The 18,374-nt window shown below is 44.7% G+C and overlaps 1 protein-coding gene across 1 annotated transcript in view; it reads left to right on the forward strand.

The window, feature by feature from the left end:
- The window catches only part of LOC121577640 (sodium-dependent neutral amino acid transporter SLC6A17-like), a 50,585-nt gene that overhangs the window by 11,165 nt on the left and 21,046 nt on the right, over nt 1-18,374 (forward strand). Inside the window, exons 2-3 of the mRNA XM_045224069.1 lie at nt 3,791-4,262; nt 18,165-18,322. Coding sequence (XP_045080004.1) covers nt 3,983-4,262; nt 18,165-18,322 — 438 coding nt within the window. The 5' untranslated portion in view covers nt 3,791-3,982. The remainder of the gene's footprint in view (nt 1-3,790; nt 4,263-18,164; nt 18,323-18,374) is intronic.

The following is an 18,374-nucleotide window of genomic DNA, read 5'->3' on the forward strand; positions in this document are numbered from 1 at the left end:
TGATATAAACAAAAGCATGCTACATGGCAGACCAATCCGAACTTATCTCAGCCAATCATGGCTAGTGGGAAGGTTCCTGTCTTTTTCCGTGGCTAAACCAACTAGGCTCGTAATTTAACAATTTTATTTGTATTTACATATGGCATACAAATTTGTTATTAAGGCACATGAAAGTTCACATGTTCCAGAAGGCATTTCTGCCAAAAAACGCATTTTGATAAAAAATAAATGTTTACGTTCAAATGCCTCTCCTGTGAAGTAGTGACGTGTGACATACACCTAGTTTCCTGAAATGAGTCACATATGCCGTTGCTATCTTAGGCTGTAAGTGGCACTGAAATGAACAGGGATGCAGGTAATGAAACGATCAATCAAATGAAGTGCCCATTCCTGCTTTCGTTTAAAGGGCATACGCTGGGCTTAACACTATGGCTCAGGGATGGGCAACTTTGATGGGGTTGGGGGCCACAAAAAATCTGAACTCATCATGAGGGGTCGCAGTGGCTTGAGGGTCTGCATACCCACATCCATACCTACACATGCAATCAGAGCCGGCCCTCACCTTTTGGGGACCCTAAAAAGTGATTTTGTTGCCCCCCCACTATTCTAACTCTCAACAGTAAGTTGAGAACCCGATTATTGCACACAGAGTGAGTTCATGCAACTTATTATGTTACCTTTTTACTCCTGAACTCATTTAGGCTTGCCATAACAAAGGGGTTGAATACGTATTGACTCAATACATTTCAGCTTTTCATTTTTTATGAATTTGTATACATTTCGAAAAACATAATTCCACTTTCACATTATGGGGTATTGTGTGTAGGCCAGTGATAAAAAGTTAAAATGTGCTTAACAAGTCACATAATAAGTTGCATAGACTCACTTTGTGTGCAAAAATAGTGTTTAACATGAATACTTACTGAAAGCACTGTATATGTGTATACAGTTACAATGCCTTTTGAACATATTCAGACCTCTTGACTTTTTCCACATTTTGTTAGGTTACCCCTCATCAATCTACACACAATACCCCATAAAAAAAGAAAGGTTTTTAGACATTTTTGAAATATCACATTTACGTCTTGGCTGTGTGCTTAGGGTCATTGTCCTGTTGGAAGGTGAACCGTCACCCCAGTCTGAGGTCCTGAGCACTCTGGAGATGGTTTTCATCAAGGATCTCTCTGTACTTTGCTCCGTTCATCTTTCCTCGATCCTGACTAGTCTCCCATTCTCTGCTGCTGAAAAACATCCCCACAGCATGATGCTGCCACCACCATGCTTCACCGTAGGGATGGTGCCAGGTTTCCTCCAGACGTGACGCTTGGCATTCAGGCCAAAGAGTTCAATCTTGGTTTCGACAGACCAGAGAATCTTGTTTCTCATGGTCTGAGAGTCTTTAGATGCCTTTTGGAAAATTCCAAGCGGGCTGTCATGTGCCTTTTAATGAGGAGTGGCTTCCGTCTGGCCACTCTACCATAAAGGCCTGATTGGTGGAGTGCTGCAGAGATGGTTGTGCTTCTGGAAGGTTGTCCCATCTCCACAGAGGAACTTTGGAGCTCTGTCAGAGTGACCATCGGGTTTTTGGTCACCTCCCTGAACAACGCCCTTCTCCCCCGATTGCTCAGTTTGGCCAGGCGGGTGGTTCCAAACTTCTTCCATTTAAGAATAATGGAGGCCGCTGTGTTATTGGGGACCTTCAATGCTGCAGAAATGTTTTGGTACCCTTCCCCAGATCTGTGCCTCGACACAATCCTGTCTCGGAGCTCTACAGACAATTCCTTTGACCTCATGGCTTGGTCTTTGCTCTGACATGCACTGTCAACTGTGGGACCTTATATTGACAGGTGTGTGCCTTTCCAAATCATGGCCAATCAATTGAATTTACCACAGGTGGACTCCAATCAAGTTGTTGAAACATCTCAAGGATGATCAATGGAAACAGGATGCACCTGAGCTCAATTTCGAGTCTCATAGCAAAGGGTCTGAATACTTTTGTAAATGTACATTTACATTTTAGTCATTTAGCAGACACTCTTATCCAGAGCGACTTACAGTTAGTGAGTGCATACATTTTCATACTGGCCCCCCGTGGGAATCGAACCCACAACCCTGGCATTGCAAACGCCATGCTCTACCAACTGAGCTACACAGGATAAGGTATTTCTGTTTTTTATTTGTAATACATTTGCAAAAATGTATAGAAACCTGTTGTCGCTTTGTCATTATGGGGTATTGCTGAGGAATTGTTTGTATTTAATCCATTTTAGAATAAGGCTGTAACGTAACAAAATGTGGAAAAAGTCGAGGGGTCTGAATACTTTCCGAAGGCACTGTATGTACTATTTATCTCACTTTCTAACCTTATACCTTGCCCTACTTCATATGGCCCATACCAAGTCATACTCCTCCTAAAAAGTAAATAAAGGATTACTAAGTCAATCGTCATCCGTGGGACACTCCCAGTATCTCCCACATCAGTTAGCTCTCTTGTTTGTGCTGTCTCTGTCCCCCGGAATAGAATGCGGCCCTCACACATCCCATGGGGCTTTTCTGCTCTGTATTTCAGTCATTGGTGGATTTTTATAATCGCTGAAAAGTGACTCTCTCAATAAGTAATGAGCCTACACCAGGCTTGTGATATGGATCAGAAGAACGCATGACTGCGGTTCATCCAGGGCCTCCCTCGTGCTGACTTACTTCCTCTATTATATTTGAGCTAAACCAACGACTCCCTGAAAGAGGGGGAAAGGATGCTGCTGCAAGGCTTCCGAATGATTAGGGGATTTACGGGAAAAAGCTTCCAGAAAGTTAAGCTTACAGGACAGAAAAAGTAATTAGGATAATTGGTAACATTGGGAATGTCTGAAGCCAAAACACTGAGGGAGGTAGCGGTCTAATCTGCTTTTTCACTGACAGCTCTATGGGGAAATTATTCCACAGGTAGATGAAACACATTTAGCAAGTTGCTATCTCCTCTCCTCTCTTCACGTAAGAGGTGGGTTAGGGCTACAACATGACCTGGAGGTGTAAATGTTTTGGAGGTGTACTGTTTTACACCTGTTGTATCCTGTGCACGTGGTGAATAAACTTTGAAACTAAATTCAAGGTGATATGTCAATGTGTGTTCTTAAGCATACGGTATGAGGTCTAAAAATATAGGCCTATACAATTAATGGCAACCTGCAATACAGTTAATTTCAATTAGTTGCTATTAGTTGCCTGCAGTGGATATGAAGGTTATTATAATTACCACTAAGTTGTGAGATTGTTTGTTTAAATATATCTTTTTTTTTTTAACCTATATTTAACTAGGCAAGTCAGTTAAGAACAAATTCTTATTTACAATGATGGCCTAATGATGAGCGATCTTCATTCTTGTGTAAGTGTAGTTAATATAACCACCCACACTTATGTTGCTTTTAATGCCACTAGACTCTAGAGAGACTCGACTGTGTTATAGACCTGCATCTTATTACAAGCCTGGCTAAGCACTAAATGGAACAGGGCCATTGTGTCAGTGATCCTGTGACTGAAGTGTTACTTGAGGCCCACAGCAACACAGAAAGATATGCCAACTTAACTTCTAATGAAACACAAGCACCTTGTCAGGAGTCAATGATTTTAAAGGAAATTAATGCTGTCATCTATTAAGGACAGTTTTTATGTGACAATCTGTTAAATGTCCTCCCTGTTGGCTATATTTCTTTGACCTTACTTTTTTTGTGAAATAGTAAAAGCTTTCAAGTGACTCACACTGACAGATTTCATTTCTGTTTTTCTCTCACAGCACCAAAGCCCAAATCAGGAACACTGCACTCGCGCTCTCTTCTCAACATCTGGCACCTAGCATTCAACCCCTCTACTTTGTGCCTACAGTACAACCTGCACTCCCCCTTTCTCTCAGTCTCTCTGTCTGTCTGTCTCTCTCTCTCTCTCTCCGCCTCCCACTCCCCTCCCAGCTCCCCCCTCAGCATTCCTGATGCGTACGAACAGTAAGGTGACGCAGCGTGAGCACACCAATGAGCATGTCACAGAGTCGGTGGCAGACCTGCTCGCTCACGAAGAGCCTCTCGACTACAAGAACAGGTCTCTGAATGTTGGAGGGGTCCCCGGGAAGAAGATCGTTCTTGAGCCCCCCGAGAACGATGGCCGCCCGGCCTGGAATAGCAAGCTGCAGTACATCCTGGCCCAGGTGGGCTTCTCTGTGGGGCTAGGAAACGTCTGGCGCTTCCTTTACCTGTGCCAAAAGAATGGAGGAGGTGAGTAGGAGACAGCACCACTGAATAACTTGTAAACAAAATATAGACACTGGCGTAGCACACACCCCCACAGCTCCCTCAAGGTGGGGGGCCCCCTCCCAATAATCTTTAAAATTACAGTACATTTACTTTAAAACTGCAAAATGTTCTTAATTTGTAGAATAGCAGGACATTTGCTCATGGATTCTTGAAAGTCAGGACAATCAGGGTGGGAAATTAACTTTTTGGTCCACCTGCCACTGTGGCAGGTAGACCAAAATATCGACCAGCACTCCGATTTTTTACCAGCCAAAATAGTTTTTCACCATAATTACACACACACACACACACACACACACACACACACACAAAAACAACAACAGATGAGCATGCTTTCTAATGTTTCAAAAACAAGAAAAGTATCACTAGTAAGAAGTAATGGGGTATATTGCTTAATTCCATTTTATTTTTGTGACCTGCATCTTTTAAAATAAACTATTTATATCCAATAATAAAAACAGATAAACAGTTCTACAACTGAACACCAAGAATCAACAAAGTGCCTGCCCTGCCACAAAATACTGAGTGATACGGCTTATTTATTATTATATTTCAGGGCTCTACGCTGACATACATGAAGTGCTCCTAAGTAGAACTGTAGAAGCACACAAATAAATCATATTTTAGGTTATTGTGCTGCTGAAAGGTGAATTCATTTCCCAGTGTCTGGTGGAAAGCAGACTGAACCAGGTTTTCCTCTAGGATTTTACCTGTGCTTAGTTCCATTCCGTTTCTTTTTTATCCTGAAAAACTCCCCAGTCGTTAAAGATTACAAGCATACCCATAACATGATGCAGCCACCACTATGCTTGAAAATATGGAGAGTGGTACTCAGTAATGTGTTGTATTGGATTTGCCCCAAACATAACACTTTGTATTCAGGACAAAAAGTTAATTGCTTTGCCAATTTCTTTTGCGGTTTTACTTTAGTGCCTTATTGCAAACAGAATGCATGTTTTGGAATATTTTGATTCTATACAGGCTTCCTTCTTTTCACTCTGTCATTTAGGTTAGTATTGTGGAGTAACTACAATGTTGTTGATCCATCCTCAGTTTTCTCCTATCACAGCCATTAAACTCTGTAACTGTTTTAAAGTCACCATTGGCCTCATGGTGAAATCCCTGAGTGATTTCCTTCCTCTCCGGCAACTAATTTAGGAAGGACGCCTGTATTTTTGTAGTGACTGGGTGTATTGATACACCATCCAAAGTGTAATTAATAACTTCACCATGCTCAAAGGGATATTCAATGTCTGTTTTTTTTGTTTTTTTACCCATCTACCAATAGGTGCTTTTTGCGAGGCATTGGAAAACCTCCCTGGTCTCTATAAGAAACAGTGACATACACTCTGAATGACCTAAAATGACAAATCCCATATTGGTCTTTCACAGTCAGGCCAACCCAAGCTCTACTGTGCAGTAGGCTAATAGTAAGCCTACTGTTGAAACAGATAAAAGGCTGTCAACTGAGTCAGACATTATTTTCCTGAGTTTTTTTCTCAGAAAAACAACATCATTGTATGTTTCTAAGTCCATAACAATGCTGAAACCACATCAGGAGACCACTTTTGAGGTCTGTGTAGTTACCCTTTAATTCAAGTGTGCAGACACCTAGCACTGTTGTTTGGTTAGCAGTATTTCTGTAGCACATGAGATTGAGTTTGCAAAAGAAATGACTACTGGATTGATGCAAATAATCATGATATTATTCTGCCAGGTAGGCATAGGCTACTTTGTAGCTAGTTAACATTTAATTTAGAAGGTTTTTGGGAAAGTATTTTCATCTACCAGAAGACAGTTAGGCCTATCATTAGCATTGCTATATTTTTCCTGTTCCATAATTGTTTGAAACCTGACGTTTCACTTCATATTTTGAGGTATGTCTTCTTACCTTACTTCAGAGTAGGTTATAGCCAAAATCCCACCATAGAGGCAATAATTTTTTATAGATTTCCTCATATGCATTCTCCTGTTCCATCGTTTTCTTTAAACTTTCTTTCATTGTCTAGCAGCCAAAGGCATTATAATAATATAATAATAATTATCCTAGTCATATTAGCAACCCAAGGTAGTTGTTGCATCTTTAAATCTGCCCTCTTTTTACTTTTCTAAAGGATATTTCCATCTGTCCATGAAACCGCTCGCGTGTGCGGTGAGCTTTTTAAAACAGTGTTTTCCCACAAATTGCATTTTGGAACAACGTGTGGACATTGCTGTGCCTAAAATGTGATGAAATAATAGTTAATCAACATTTTAAGCTAAACATTCTGATCTGTTCCATCAGCCTTATTAATTGATATGGCTTATACCTTCATTACACTACTTTAATATGTATCAGTGGGGATTAAGAAGTGATTATATGCAATGCCACTGAAAAATAAGTGGGTATATGGTGTATACCTGCGTATACCCTCCACTACACCACTGTGAATACTTATAGACTCAAGACAATTCAGTTTTACATTTTTTATTAATTTGTACACATTTTGAAAAACATAATTCCATTAAAACATAATTCCATTTCGACATTATGGGTGTCAGTGTTTGAAGTGGATGTGGTGTTGGAGTCAGGCGCAGGACACAGAAGCTTAGTCCAACAGACTTTACTAGTCAAAAATATGACAATACAAAAGAACGGGCCTCAAACAACGGAGGCGAGCGATACGCAAACAGTGCGTAAAACACGAAATATAAGCGATGCGCAAACAGTGCGTCAATACACTTAAATACACCAGAGCAAAATCCAAAACCCCAACGGACAGGCGGACAACAACACACAACTACAAACAAAACCAAAGGAAACTTATAGGTGACATAATCAATAAGTGATAAGACACAGGTGCACCAACCAGATAAAACCAAACAAACATAGAGAACATCAAACGGTAGCAGCTAGTACTCCGGGGACGACGAACGCCGAAGCCTGCCCGAACAAGGAGGAGGAGCAGTCTCGGCGGAATTCATGACAGTACCCCCCCCCTTGACGCGCGGCTCCAGCCGTGCGCCGACCCCGGCCTCGGGGACGGCCAGGAGGACGTGGAGCAGGGCGCGTAGGATGACTACGATGGAACTCAGTCAGGAGGGATGGATCTAAAATGTCCCTCCGAGGCACCCAGCACCGTTCCTCCGGACCGTACCCCTCCCACTCCACGAGATATTGTAGACCCCCCATCCGACGTCTCGAATCCACAATGGACCGGACTGAGTACGCCGGAGCCCCCTCGATGTCCAGTGGGGGCGGAGGGGTCTCCCTTATCTCACTCTCCTGGAGTGGACCAGCTACCACCGGCCTGAGGAGAGACACATGGAATGAGGGGTTAATGTGATAGTCATTGGGCAGTTGCAACCTGTAACACACCTCATTCAATCTCCTCAGGACTTTAAATGGCCCCACAAACCGCCGGCCAAGCTTCCGGCAGGGCAGGCGAAGGGGCAGGTTTCGAGTCGAGAGCCAGACTCAATCTGCAGGGGCGTAGACTGGACCCTCACTGCGGTGGAGGTCGGCGCTCGCCTTCTGCCTGCGGATGGCCCGCTGCAGATGGACGTTGGCAGCGTTCCACGTCTCCTCCGAGCGCCGAAACCACTCATCCACCGCAGGAGCCTCGATCTGGCTCTGATGCCATGGTGCCAGAACCGGCTGATAACCTAACACACACTGAAAAGGGGTCAGGTTAGTAGAGGAGTGGCGGAGAGAGTTCTGAGCCATCTCTGCCCAGGGGATATACCCCGACCACTCCTCCGGCCGGCCCTGGCAATAGGATCTCAGAAACCTACCCACATCCTGGTTTACTCTCTCCACCTGCCCATTACTCTCCGGGTGGTAACCAGAGGTAAGGCTAACCGAGACCACCCAAGCGTTCCATGAACGCCCTCCAGACTCTAGAGGTGAACTGGGGACCCCGATCAGACACTATATCCTCGGGAACCCCGTAGTGCCGGAAGACGTGGGTGAACAAAGCCTCAGCGGTCTGTAGGGCAGTAGGGAGACCCGGCATAGGAATGAGACGACAGGCCTTTGAGAACCGATCCACAATGACCAGAATAGTGGTATTCCCCTGGGAGGGGGGAAGGTCCGTGACAAAGTCCACAGAGAGGTGAGACCACGGCCTTCCACTGAGCGCACACCGAGCAGGAGGAGACATAAACCCTCACGTCCTTAGCCAATGTTGGCCACCAGTATTTAACACTAAGGCAGTGCACTGTCCGGCCAATACCTGGATGTCCAGAGGAGGGTGACGTATGAGCCCAATAAATGAGCCGATCACGGACCTCGAGCGGCACGTACGTCCGAACCACTGGACACTCTGGGGGAGTAGGGTCGGTGCGTAACGCCCGCTCAATTTCCGCATCGACCTCCCATACCACCGGTGCCACCAGACAAGACTCCGGCAGTATGGGAGTGGGCTCAATGGACCTCTCCTCTGTGTCATACCGCCGGGACAGGGCGTCTGCCTTACCGTTCTGGGACCCTGGGATGTACGTGATCTTAAAAACGAACCGGGTCAGGAACATGTTCCACCTAGCCTGACGAGGGTTTAATCTCCTAGCTGCCCGGATGTACTCCAGGTTACGATGGTCGGTCAGAATGAGAAAAGGGTGTTGAGCCCCCTCAAGCCAATGCCTCCACACCTTTAGGGCTTGAACCATGGCTAACAGCTCCCTGTCCCCTACGTCATAATTACGCTCCGCCGGGCTGAGCTTCTTAGAATAAAAAGCGCAGGGACGGAGCTTAGGTGGCGTGCCTGAGCGTTGCGACAGTACTGCCCCAATACCGGCCTCTGACGCGTCCACCTCTACCTGGAACGCTAAAGCGGGGTCCGGGTGCGCCAGCACCGGAGCTGAGGTGAACAGGTCTTTCAGTTTACAAAACGCCCTGTCCGCCTCAGCTGACCACTGCAAACGCACCGGGCCCCCCTTCAGCAGGGAAGTAATGGGAGCTGCTACCTGTCCAAAACCCCGGATAAACCTCCGGTAGTAATTGGCAAAACCCAAAAACTGCTGCACCTCTTTCACAGTGGTTGGGGTTTGCCAGTTACGCACGGCTGACACACGGTCAATCTCCATCTTCACCCCTGACGTGGACAACCGATGACCCAAGAAGGAGATGGACTCCTGGAAAAACAGACATTTCTCTGCCTTGACATACAAGTCATGCTCCAACAGTCTACCCAACACTCGGCGTACCAGGGCTACATGCTCGGCACGTGTAGCAGAGTACACTAAGATGTCGTCAATGTACACTACCACTCCCTGCCCATGCAGGTCCCGGAAGATCTCGTCCACAAATGATTGGAAGACTGAAGGAGCATTCATTAACCCGTATGGCATGACAAGATACTCATAATGACCTGAGGTGGTACTAAATGCTGTCTTCCATTCATCCCCCTCCCTAATGCGCACCAAGTTATAAGCGCTCCTGAGATCCAGTTTTGTGAAGAACCGCGCCCCGTGTAATGATTCAGTCATACTCGCAATCAGAGGAAGAGGGTAACTGTATTTTACAGTGATCTGATTGAGACTACGATAATCAATACACGGGCGCAAACCTCCATCTTTCTTCTTCACAAAAAAGAAACTCGAGGACGCAGGAAGTGGAGGGGCCGTATGTATCCCTGTTTCAGGGACTCAGCTATGTATGTCTCCATAGCCGCCGTCTCCTCTTGAGACAGAGGATACACATGGCTCTGCGGAAGTGCCGCACCTGTCTGGAGGTTTATCGCACAATCTCCCTGCCTATGAGGTGGCAATCGTGTCGCCCTCGTCTTGCTGAATACGAGTGCCAAATCCTCATACTCAGGGGGAATGTGCATTGCGGGCACTTGGTTCGGACTCTCCACCGTGGTCGCCCCCACGGAAACACCTAGACATCGCCCAACACACTGGCCAGACCATTCCTTGAGAGCCCTCTGTTGCCACGAAATGGTGGGGTCATGGGTGACTAACCAAGGAAGCCCCAGCACCACGGGATACGCAGGAGAGTCAATTTGGTACAACTGAATAATCTCCTCATGACCCCCCTGCGTCTTCATCTTTAGTGGCGCTGTGACTTCCCTAATCAACCCAGACCCCAACGGGCGGCTATCTAGGGCATGGACAGGAAAGGGTGCATCAACGGGCAGAAGGGGAATCCCTAACCTAGAACAACATTTCCGATCAATAAAATTCCCAGCTGCGCCTGAATCGACTAGCGCCTTATGCTGGGAATGAGATGCAACCTGAGGAAATACTACAGGTATACAAAAGTGAACAACAGAGAGCTCTGGGTGAGTGGGGCGCCTACTCACCTGAAATGACTCTCCAGTGCGCGACCTGTTGTCCCGATTCCCTGGAGACCCTCCCCAGCACCTAGCCGCAGTGTGTCCTCCACGGCCACAGCTGGTGCAGGGGACGGCCCCCCTCGGATTCTCTCTCCTTCTCCCTCTAGCGCCAGCACCCCCGAGCTACATTGGGCTCGGCTCGGAGGTGCTGGGGAATGGAATGGACGGCCCCATCTCGGGACGTCCGCGGGTGGCCAGCAGGGTATCCAGACGGATGGACATGTCCACTAGCTGGTCAAAGGACAGATTGGTGTCCCTGCAGGCCAGCTCTCGACGAACGTCCTCTCGCAGGCTACACCTATAGTGGTCGATGAGGGCCCGCTAGAGTCCGGAAATCCAGGGCGAAATCCTGTGCGCTCCTCTTCCCCTGTCGGAGGTGGAACAGACGCTCCCCCGCCGCTTTACCCTCAGGAGGGTGATCGAAAACAGCCCTGAAGCGGCGGGAGAACTCCACGTAGCTGATGGTGGCGGCGTCTATTCCCCTCCATTCGGCGTTGGCCCACTCCAACGCCTTGCCGGAGAGACAGGAGATGAGGGCGGACACGCTCTCGTATCCCGAGGGCGCCGGGTGTATGGTGGCCGGGTAGAGTTCCACCTGAAGGAGGAACCCCTGACACCCGGCTGCTGTGCCATCATACGCCCTCGGGAGCGAGAGCCAAATCCCACTGGATTCCGGAACCGGTCTGGTGGGACTGGCCGATGGTGGTGGTAATGTAGGAGGAGGTGTGGGCACGCCTCCCCTTTCCCATCGGCGCAGGGTGTTCATGACCTCCTGCATGGCGGAGCCGAGTTGCTGGATCCTGGCGTCCTGGCAGCTGACCCGATCCTCCAGCGACTCGGTCGCCGCCGCTGCTCCTGCTGACTCCATTGATGGTGTGTTGTTCTGTCAGTGTTTGAAGTGGATGTGGTGTTGGAGTCAGGCGCAGGACACAGAAGCTTAGTCCAACAGACTTTACTAGTCAAAAATATGACAATACAAAAGAACGGGCCTCAAACAACGGAGGCGAGCGATATGCAAACAGTGCGTAAAACACGAAATATAAGCGATGCGCAAACAGTGCGTCAATACACTTAAATACACCAGAGCAAAATCCAAAACCCCAACGGACAGGCGGACAACAACACACAACTACAAACAAAACCAAAGGAAACTTATAGGTGACATAATCAATAAGTGATAAGACACAGGTGCACCAACCAGACAAAACCAAACAAACATAGAGAACATCAAACGGTAGCAGCTAGTACTCCGGGGACGACGAACGCCGAAGCCTGCCCGAACAAGGAGGAGGAGCAGTCTCGGCGGAATTCGTGACAATGGGGTATTGTGTGTAGACCAGTGACCAAAGAAATCTCAGTTTAATCAATTTTAAATGCAGGCTGTAACACAACAAAATGTGGAAAAAGTCAAGGCGTGTGAATAATTTCTTAAGGCACTGTATGCTTAAACAATTGTAGTATTTGCTGTGCTAGACCTAAGGGATAATGTTTGCTTTATAAATGTTGTTTTAGGTTCTAAATCTAGAAAAACATACCAAAATACAACCCAAAAAACTATCAAGGCCTTTAAACACTTGTTGGACAATAATTGTGAAAATTAAATGCCTTTTATGGTGTCTGACGGATTTTACATAAATCCAGTCATTTTCATTTTATGGAAAATAAAAAAGGGGGGTTTTCCTTTTCATGGTGTGATAACCAGTGGTGGAAAAAGTACCCAATTGTCATACTTGAGTAAAAGTATAGATACCTTAATAGAAAGTTACTCAAGTAAAAGTGAAAGTCACCCAGTAAAATAGTACTTGAGTAAAAGTCTAAAAGTATTTGGTTTTAAATATACTTAAGTATCAAAAGTAAATGTAATTGCTAAAATATACTTAAGTATCAAAAGTAGAAGTAAACCTATAAATAATTTCAAATTCCTTATATTAAGCAAAGCAGACAGCTCCATTTTCTTGTTTTTAAAATGTACGGATAGCCAGGTGCATACTCCAACACTCAGACATTATTTACAAAAGATGCATTTGTGTTTAGTGAGTCTGCCAGACCAGAAGCAGTAGGGATGACCACGTGTTCTCTTGATAAGTGCGTGAATTTCATAATTTTCCTGTCCTGTTGAAAATTCTAAATGTAACGAGTACTTTTGGTTGTCAAGGGAAATGTATGGAGTAAAAAGTACAATATTTTCTTTAGGAATGTAGTGAAGTAAACGTAAAAGTTGTCAAAAATATAAATAGTAAAGTACAGATACCCCAAAAAACTACTTAAATAGTACTTTAAAGTATTTTTACTTAAGTACTTTACACCACTGGTGATAGCTGATACTTTGCTCTATCAAAATATATATTTCAAATTGTGTTAGTATTAAGACAAATATTTGCGATACTGCGTTACGCCACTGAATGTAGAACTATAAATATGTATTGTACAGAAATATGATCTTAATTTGAGCCATTTTGCTACAGCAGGAAAGTAATCCTGCAGCAACAGGAAATGTGAATTATTATGTGGATTATGAGTAGTGGACATTTCTTTTGGAGTTTATACATTTTTCGTAAGGGAAAATCAAGTCAGAAATTTTAAAGTGGAATTTACAAACTTCAGAAGCTTTTTTAAACCTCAGATACACTACAATTTTTAAATGTTCTGCGTTGCAGGAAAGTTCTCCTTTATGAGGTCATTTCCTCCTCCTCTTCCTGTCTACCTCTGTCTGATGAAGAGTCTAGCGGCGTCTGCTCACCTGGCAGCTCAGTGACCCAGACTGAAGGAACAACATGACAACTACACTGGCCTGCCATCACAGTCAGACTGGGCTACCAAGAAAGGAGCACAGCTCCACAAACACCACTCTAAATATAGTTGTGCCATTTATTTATAGTCATTTAATACTGGCATTGGGGCAGGCTGGGGCTCAATTGATATTCTGATCAACATGAAAGAGATACTCTCAATTAAACGTTTCTTGATGATTACTTTTTTTGTCATGAGTCTGTAGTTACAGATGCACAGTGTAAATCTGTGCTGGTATAGTAGTTCAGAACCACAATGTGTCAGGCAAACATCTAAGAACTGTTACACAGTGACTGGAGTGGAAACCTCATTTCTGTAACCTCATCACAGGAAGTTGGGGGTACCTTAATTGGGGAGGATGGGCTCGTGGTAATGGCTGGTGTGGAATAGGTGGACTGGTATAAAATACATTAAACACATAGTTTCCATGTGTTTGATGCCATTCCATTTGCTCTGTTCCAGCCATTATTATGAGCTGTCCTCCCTCAGCAGCCTCCACTGAATCTCATAACCCATGAAGTTCTGAAGAACTACTATGCATCCGCGCAGCAATGTCAGGCACAGTGATCTTTCTATTGTATCTTCTTGGAATTGACAGTGTTTTGCAGAAGTTGGTAAATGTAGCTTCTGCACTACCCAGCGCTAACATAACCTAACAGCACTACCATAAATGGATAAAAACATGCCCCATCAGTTTTAATGAGCGTCACACCTCTGACCATAAGACCACATCTCTTACCCCTGGCCATAGAAATGACTATTAAACATGCTCAATTCAACTCCGAAACCTCCTTATAATGACTGATGTATTTGTTGCACCAGCCCTGTTCTCAGTGAGCAAAATTATGTTGAAAATACATATTTTAAACATACACTACATGACCAAAAGCATGTGGACACCTGCTTGTCGAACATTCTAAAATCATGGGCATTAATATGAAGTTGGTCCCCCCTTTGCTTCAATAACAGCCTCCAGTCTTCTGGGAAGGCTTTCCAATGTTGGAACATTGCTGCGGGGTCTTACTTTCATTCAGCCACAAGAGCATTAGTGAGGTCGGGCACTGATGTTGGGCGATTAGGCCTGGCTCGCTGTCGTCATTCAAATTCATCCCTAAGGTGTTCGAAGGAGTTGAGGTCAGGGCTCTGTTCTTCCACACCGATCTCAACAAACAATTTCTGTATGGACCTCGCTTTGTGCATAGGGGCATTGTCATGCTGAAACAAGAAAGGGCCTTCCCCAAACTGTTGCCACAAAATTGGGATCACAGAATCGGCTAGAATGTCATTGTATGCTGTAGCGTTAAGATTTCCCTTCACTGGAACTAAAGGGCATAGCCCAAACCATGGAAAACAGCCCCAGACCATTATTCCTCCTCCACCAAACTTTACAGTTGGCACTATGCATTGGGGCTGGTAGCATTCTCCTGTCATCCGCCAAACCCAGATTCGTCCGTCGGACAGCCAGATGGTGAAGCGTGATTCATCACTCCAGAGATCGCATTTCCATTGCTCCAGAGTCCAATGCTGGCGAGCTTTACACCACTCCAGCTGACATTTGGGATTGTGCATGGTGATCTTAGGCTTGTGTGCGGCTGCTTGGCCATGGAAACCCATTTCATGAAGCTCCCGACTAACTGTTATTGTGCTGACGTTGCTTCCAGAGGCAGTTTGGAACTCAGTAGTGAGTGTTGCAACTGAGGACAGACCATTTTTACGCGCTACGCGCTTCAGCACTCGGCGGTCCCTTTCTGTGAGCTTGTGTGGCCTACCACTTCACGGCTGAGCCGTTGTTGCTCCAAGACATTTCCACTTCACAATAACAGCACTTACAGTTGACCGGGGCAGCTCTAGCAGGGCAGACATTTGATGAACTGACTTGTTGGAAAGGTGGCATCCTATGACAGTGCCACGTTGAAAGTCACTGAGCTCTTCATTAAGGCCATTCTACTGCCAATGTTTGTATATGGAGATTGCATGGCTGTGTGCTCGATTTTATACACCTATCAGCAACGGGTGTGGCAGAAATAGCCGAATCCACTAATTTGAAGGGGTGTCCACATACTTTTGTATATATAGTGTATTTTCCAGACATTGAAATTAGGTTAATTTTCGGTTCTGAATGAAGTTGAAAATAATAATTTTATGGATGTTGAAAATACGTATTTTCTGGACATTGAAAAGACATCCAGAAGACGTCATTTACGGACATTGAAAATACGTCTTTTACGGATGTTGAAAATACATACTTTTTGGGCCTTTGTTCTATGGCCAAATTTCAACCGTTCATACATTCACTTATATCCACATGTGAATGAAGAAATCATTATCTCACATATTTTTTTAAATGTCCAATTAAAACAGGAAAATGGAGCAAACTGAAGATTGCAGTATGGAATATTTATTATTCCTCCCATCTGTCAGCTTTTGAAAAGTTTTAGAACTGGCAGTGATGATATTAAAGGTTTTCAGACCAACAGAAAAAACAAACAGAACTCTTCAACTACAGTAACATTCTCAGTAAGTTTTTCTTTCTGTGACTGTGATATGTGGTTGTTTATCTACCTTAGTTGAATGCACTGACTGTAAGTCGCTCTGGATAAGAATGTCAGCTAAAAACCCAAAATGTAAATGTAAAAAGGAACACTTGCAAAGCATGCTGGATTTTATTCTAATTAACTCCCAAACAAGAACAAATTTGGTCGGTCCGTACCGGACGTCAATGTCTCATAAGTTTGGGCAGCACAGTACAGCACAATACAGTACAGTACATTAAAGCACAGTAGAGTTTAGTTTAGTACAGTAGAGTAGACTACAGTACAGTACAGTACAATTGATAACAGTAAAGTACAGTAAGGTCCAGTAGGGTACAGTACAGTTCAATATAGTACATTATACTGTTCTTTACTCTACTGTGCTCTACTGTACTGTATTGTACTGAATTATACTCTACTCTACTTTACATTACTGTACTACTGTACTGTAATGTACTTTTCTGTACTGTACTCTGCTGTGCTCTACTGTACTGTACTCTACTTTATGGTACTGAACTATACTTTACTCTACTTTACTGTACATTACTGTACTATACTCTACTGTACTCTACTGTACTCTACTGTACTGAACTATACTCTGCTTTACTGTACTGTACTGTACTGTACTGTACAAACTTGCGAAACATAGACATCTATAATCATAGCCTACTGGGCAAAAACTGGTTCAGTCAACGTTGTTTCCATGTCTATGTGATGTTGAATCAATGTGGAAAACTGATTGGATTTGAAATGTTGAATTCACGTTAGTTGACAACTCAACCAAATGTAAATCAAAACTATGTTGAACTGACGTCTGTGCCCAGTGGGAGACCACTATATTCAGCCAAATCACGTCCGGTCCAGACCAAATCTGAACCATCATAGACGTCTATGTTTGGGCCAAATCTAGGCCGGTCCAAAAAACTACATCTGTGGACGTTGAAATCAAGGCCAGGGCGGACGGACCAAATTTCAACGTCTTTTCAACGTCCATGGACATTGGCATGGATAGTGCTCACTGGGTTGTCGCTCATGTGCCTTCTCTTCCTGATTTATTGCTAATAGGCAGGATTTAAAGGCTCCTATAACCAAGCAGCTCAGTCGTGTGACCAGAAGGATGGCCATCTTTCAACCCCTAATTTGCCTCTTGACAGCCAATTACAGCCACATTAAATGGCTCCATGGTGTTGAGTAGTTAACGCTCTGGGCCTCCTGCCCTTTTCCTCTCTCTCTCCTTATTTCCCTCCACCTCTCTCTCGGATTGCACACGTCTTTACCTCAGTGAGCATGCTATATATCAGGGCTGTGAGTTGGCCCCAGTTCAGATAGGCTGTGATTGATTGGATCTGACTAAAGGGGGACAGTGTTTGTCAACTGATCTGAGGACACTTTGGCTCGGGGCCAAGAGCAGCACACAGGATTTACTTTTCCTTTCCTGAACTACATTGTACATGGTTGATTGTACTTCTTTATGTCTTCCTTCATTATAGGACCTTGTTTTTTGTGTGCTGTAATATTCAATCCATTATGAGCTCTGGGCTATGTAACTGGTATTCCTGAAGGATGAGTATTAGTGATAGTGCTCCAGCGTAAGTCTTTGCATCCTGTTGATGATGACTCACCCACAGCACATCAAACACAGTAGCATCCTGATTAAACCTCTCCTGGATTAAGCTGGGAAGGACCAAATTTAGACATCCCCCATAATTCAAATCAAATACTAAAATAGACCTTAATAAATCAATGGTTGGATGGGCTCTGGCTTGCAAGGAGAGAGAGTAATATAGAACACTTTCGAAGGTGTTTCGAAAGCTATTGCATATTGAAGTGATGCAGAACTGTCCAGTACAAACACAGACACCATAGTGTCCTGAGGCTCCGAACTCTGGCCTCTCCACTGACTCACTGAGTGGGCCTGATACTTCATGACCACCAACTAGACGGTTTGTCTGTATGTCACACAGTCTGTCCACCTCTCCCCTTCCCCATAGCCGTTGTAATGAGACACAGCTCAGAGAAACAGAGCCAGAGTCCACAGTAAATATTAAGTCTCTCATTGATTCAACAGGGGAGCCAATCGAAACTTGTGAATTTTTTCATAGGGAAGGTGTTCCACATTTTACACAATGCTTATTACTGTAATATCACACATATGTGTACTACTCATGTACCTAATAGTCGATTGTAAGAAATATAGCATGAACACTTTGACTACTTTCTTTCAGGTGCCTACCTGGTCCCATACTTCATCCTCCTCATCCTCATCGGCATCCCACTCTTCTTCCTGGAGCTGGCGGTGGGCCAGAAGATCCGTCGTGGGAGCATCGGGGTGTGGAACTATGCGTGCCCCCGCCTGGGCGGGATAGGGGTGTCCAGTCTAATGGTGAGTGACAGTGAGGATGGTGTCTTTGGTTTTAAGTTGCCTATTATATAAT

This window comes from Coregonus clupeaformis, chromosome 12 (genome assembly GCF_020615455.1).
Source record: "Coregonus clupeaformis isolate EN_2021a chromosome 12, ASM2061545v1, whole genome shotgun sequence".
Lineage (NCBI taxonomy): Eukaryota > Metazoa > Chordata > Actinopteri > Salmoniformes > Salmonidae > Coregonus > Coregonus clupeaformis.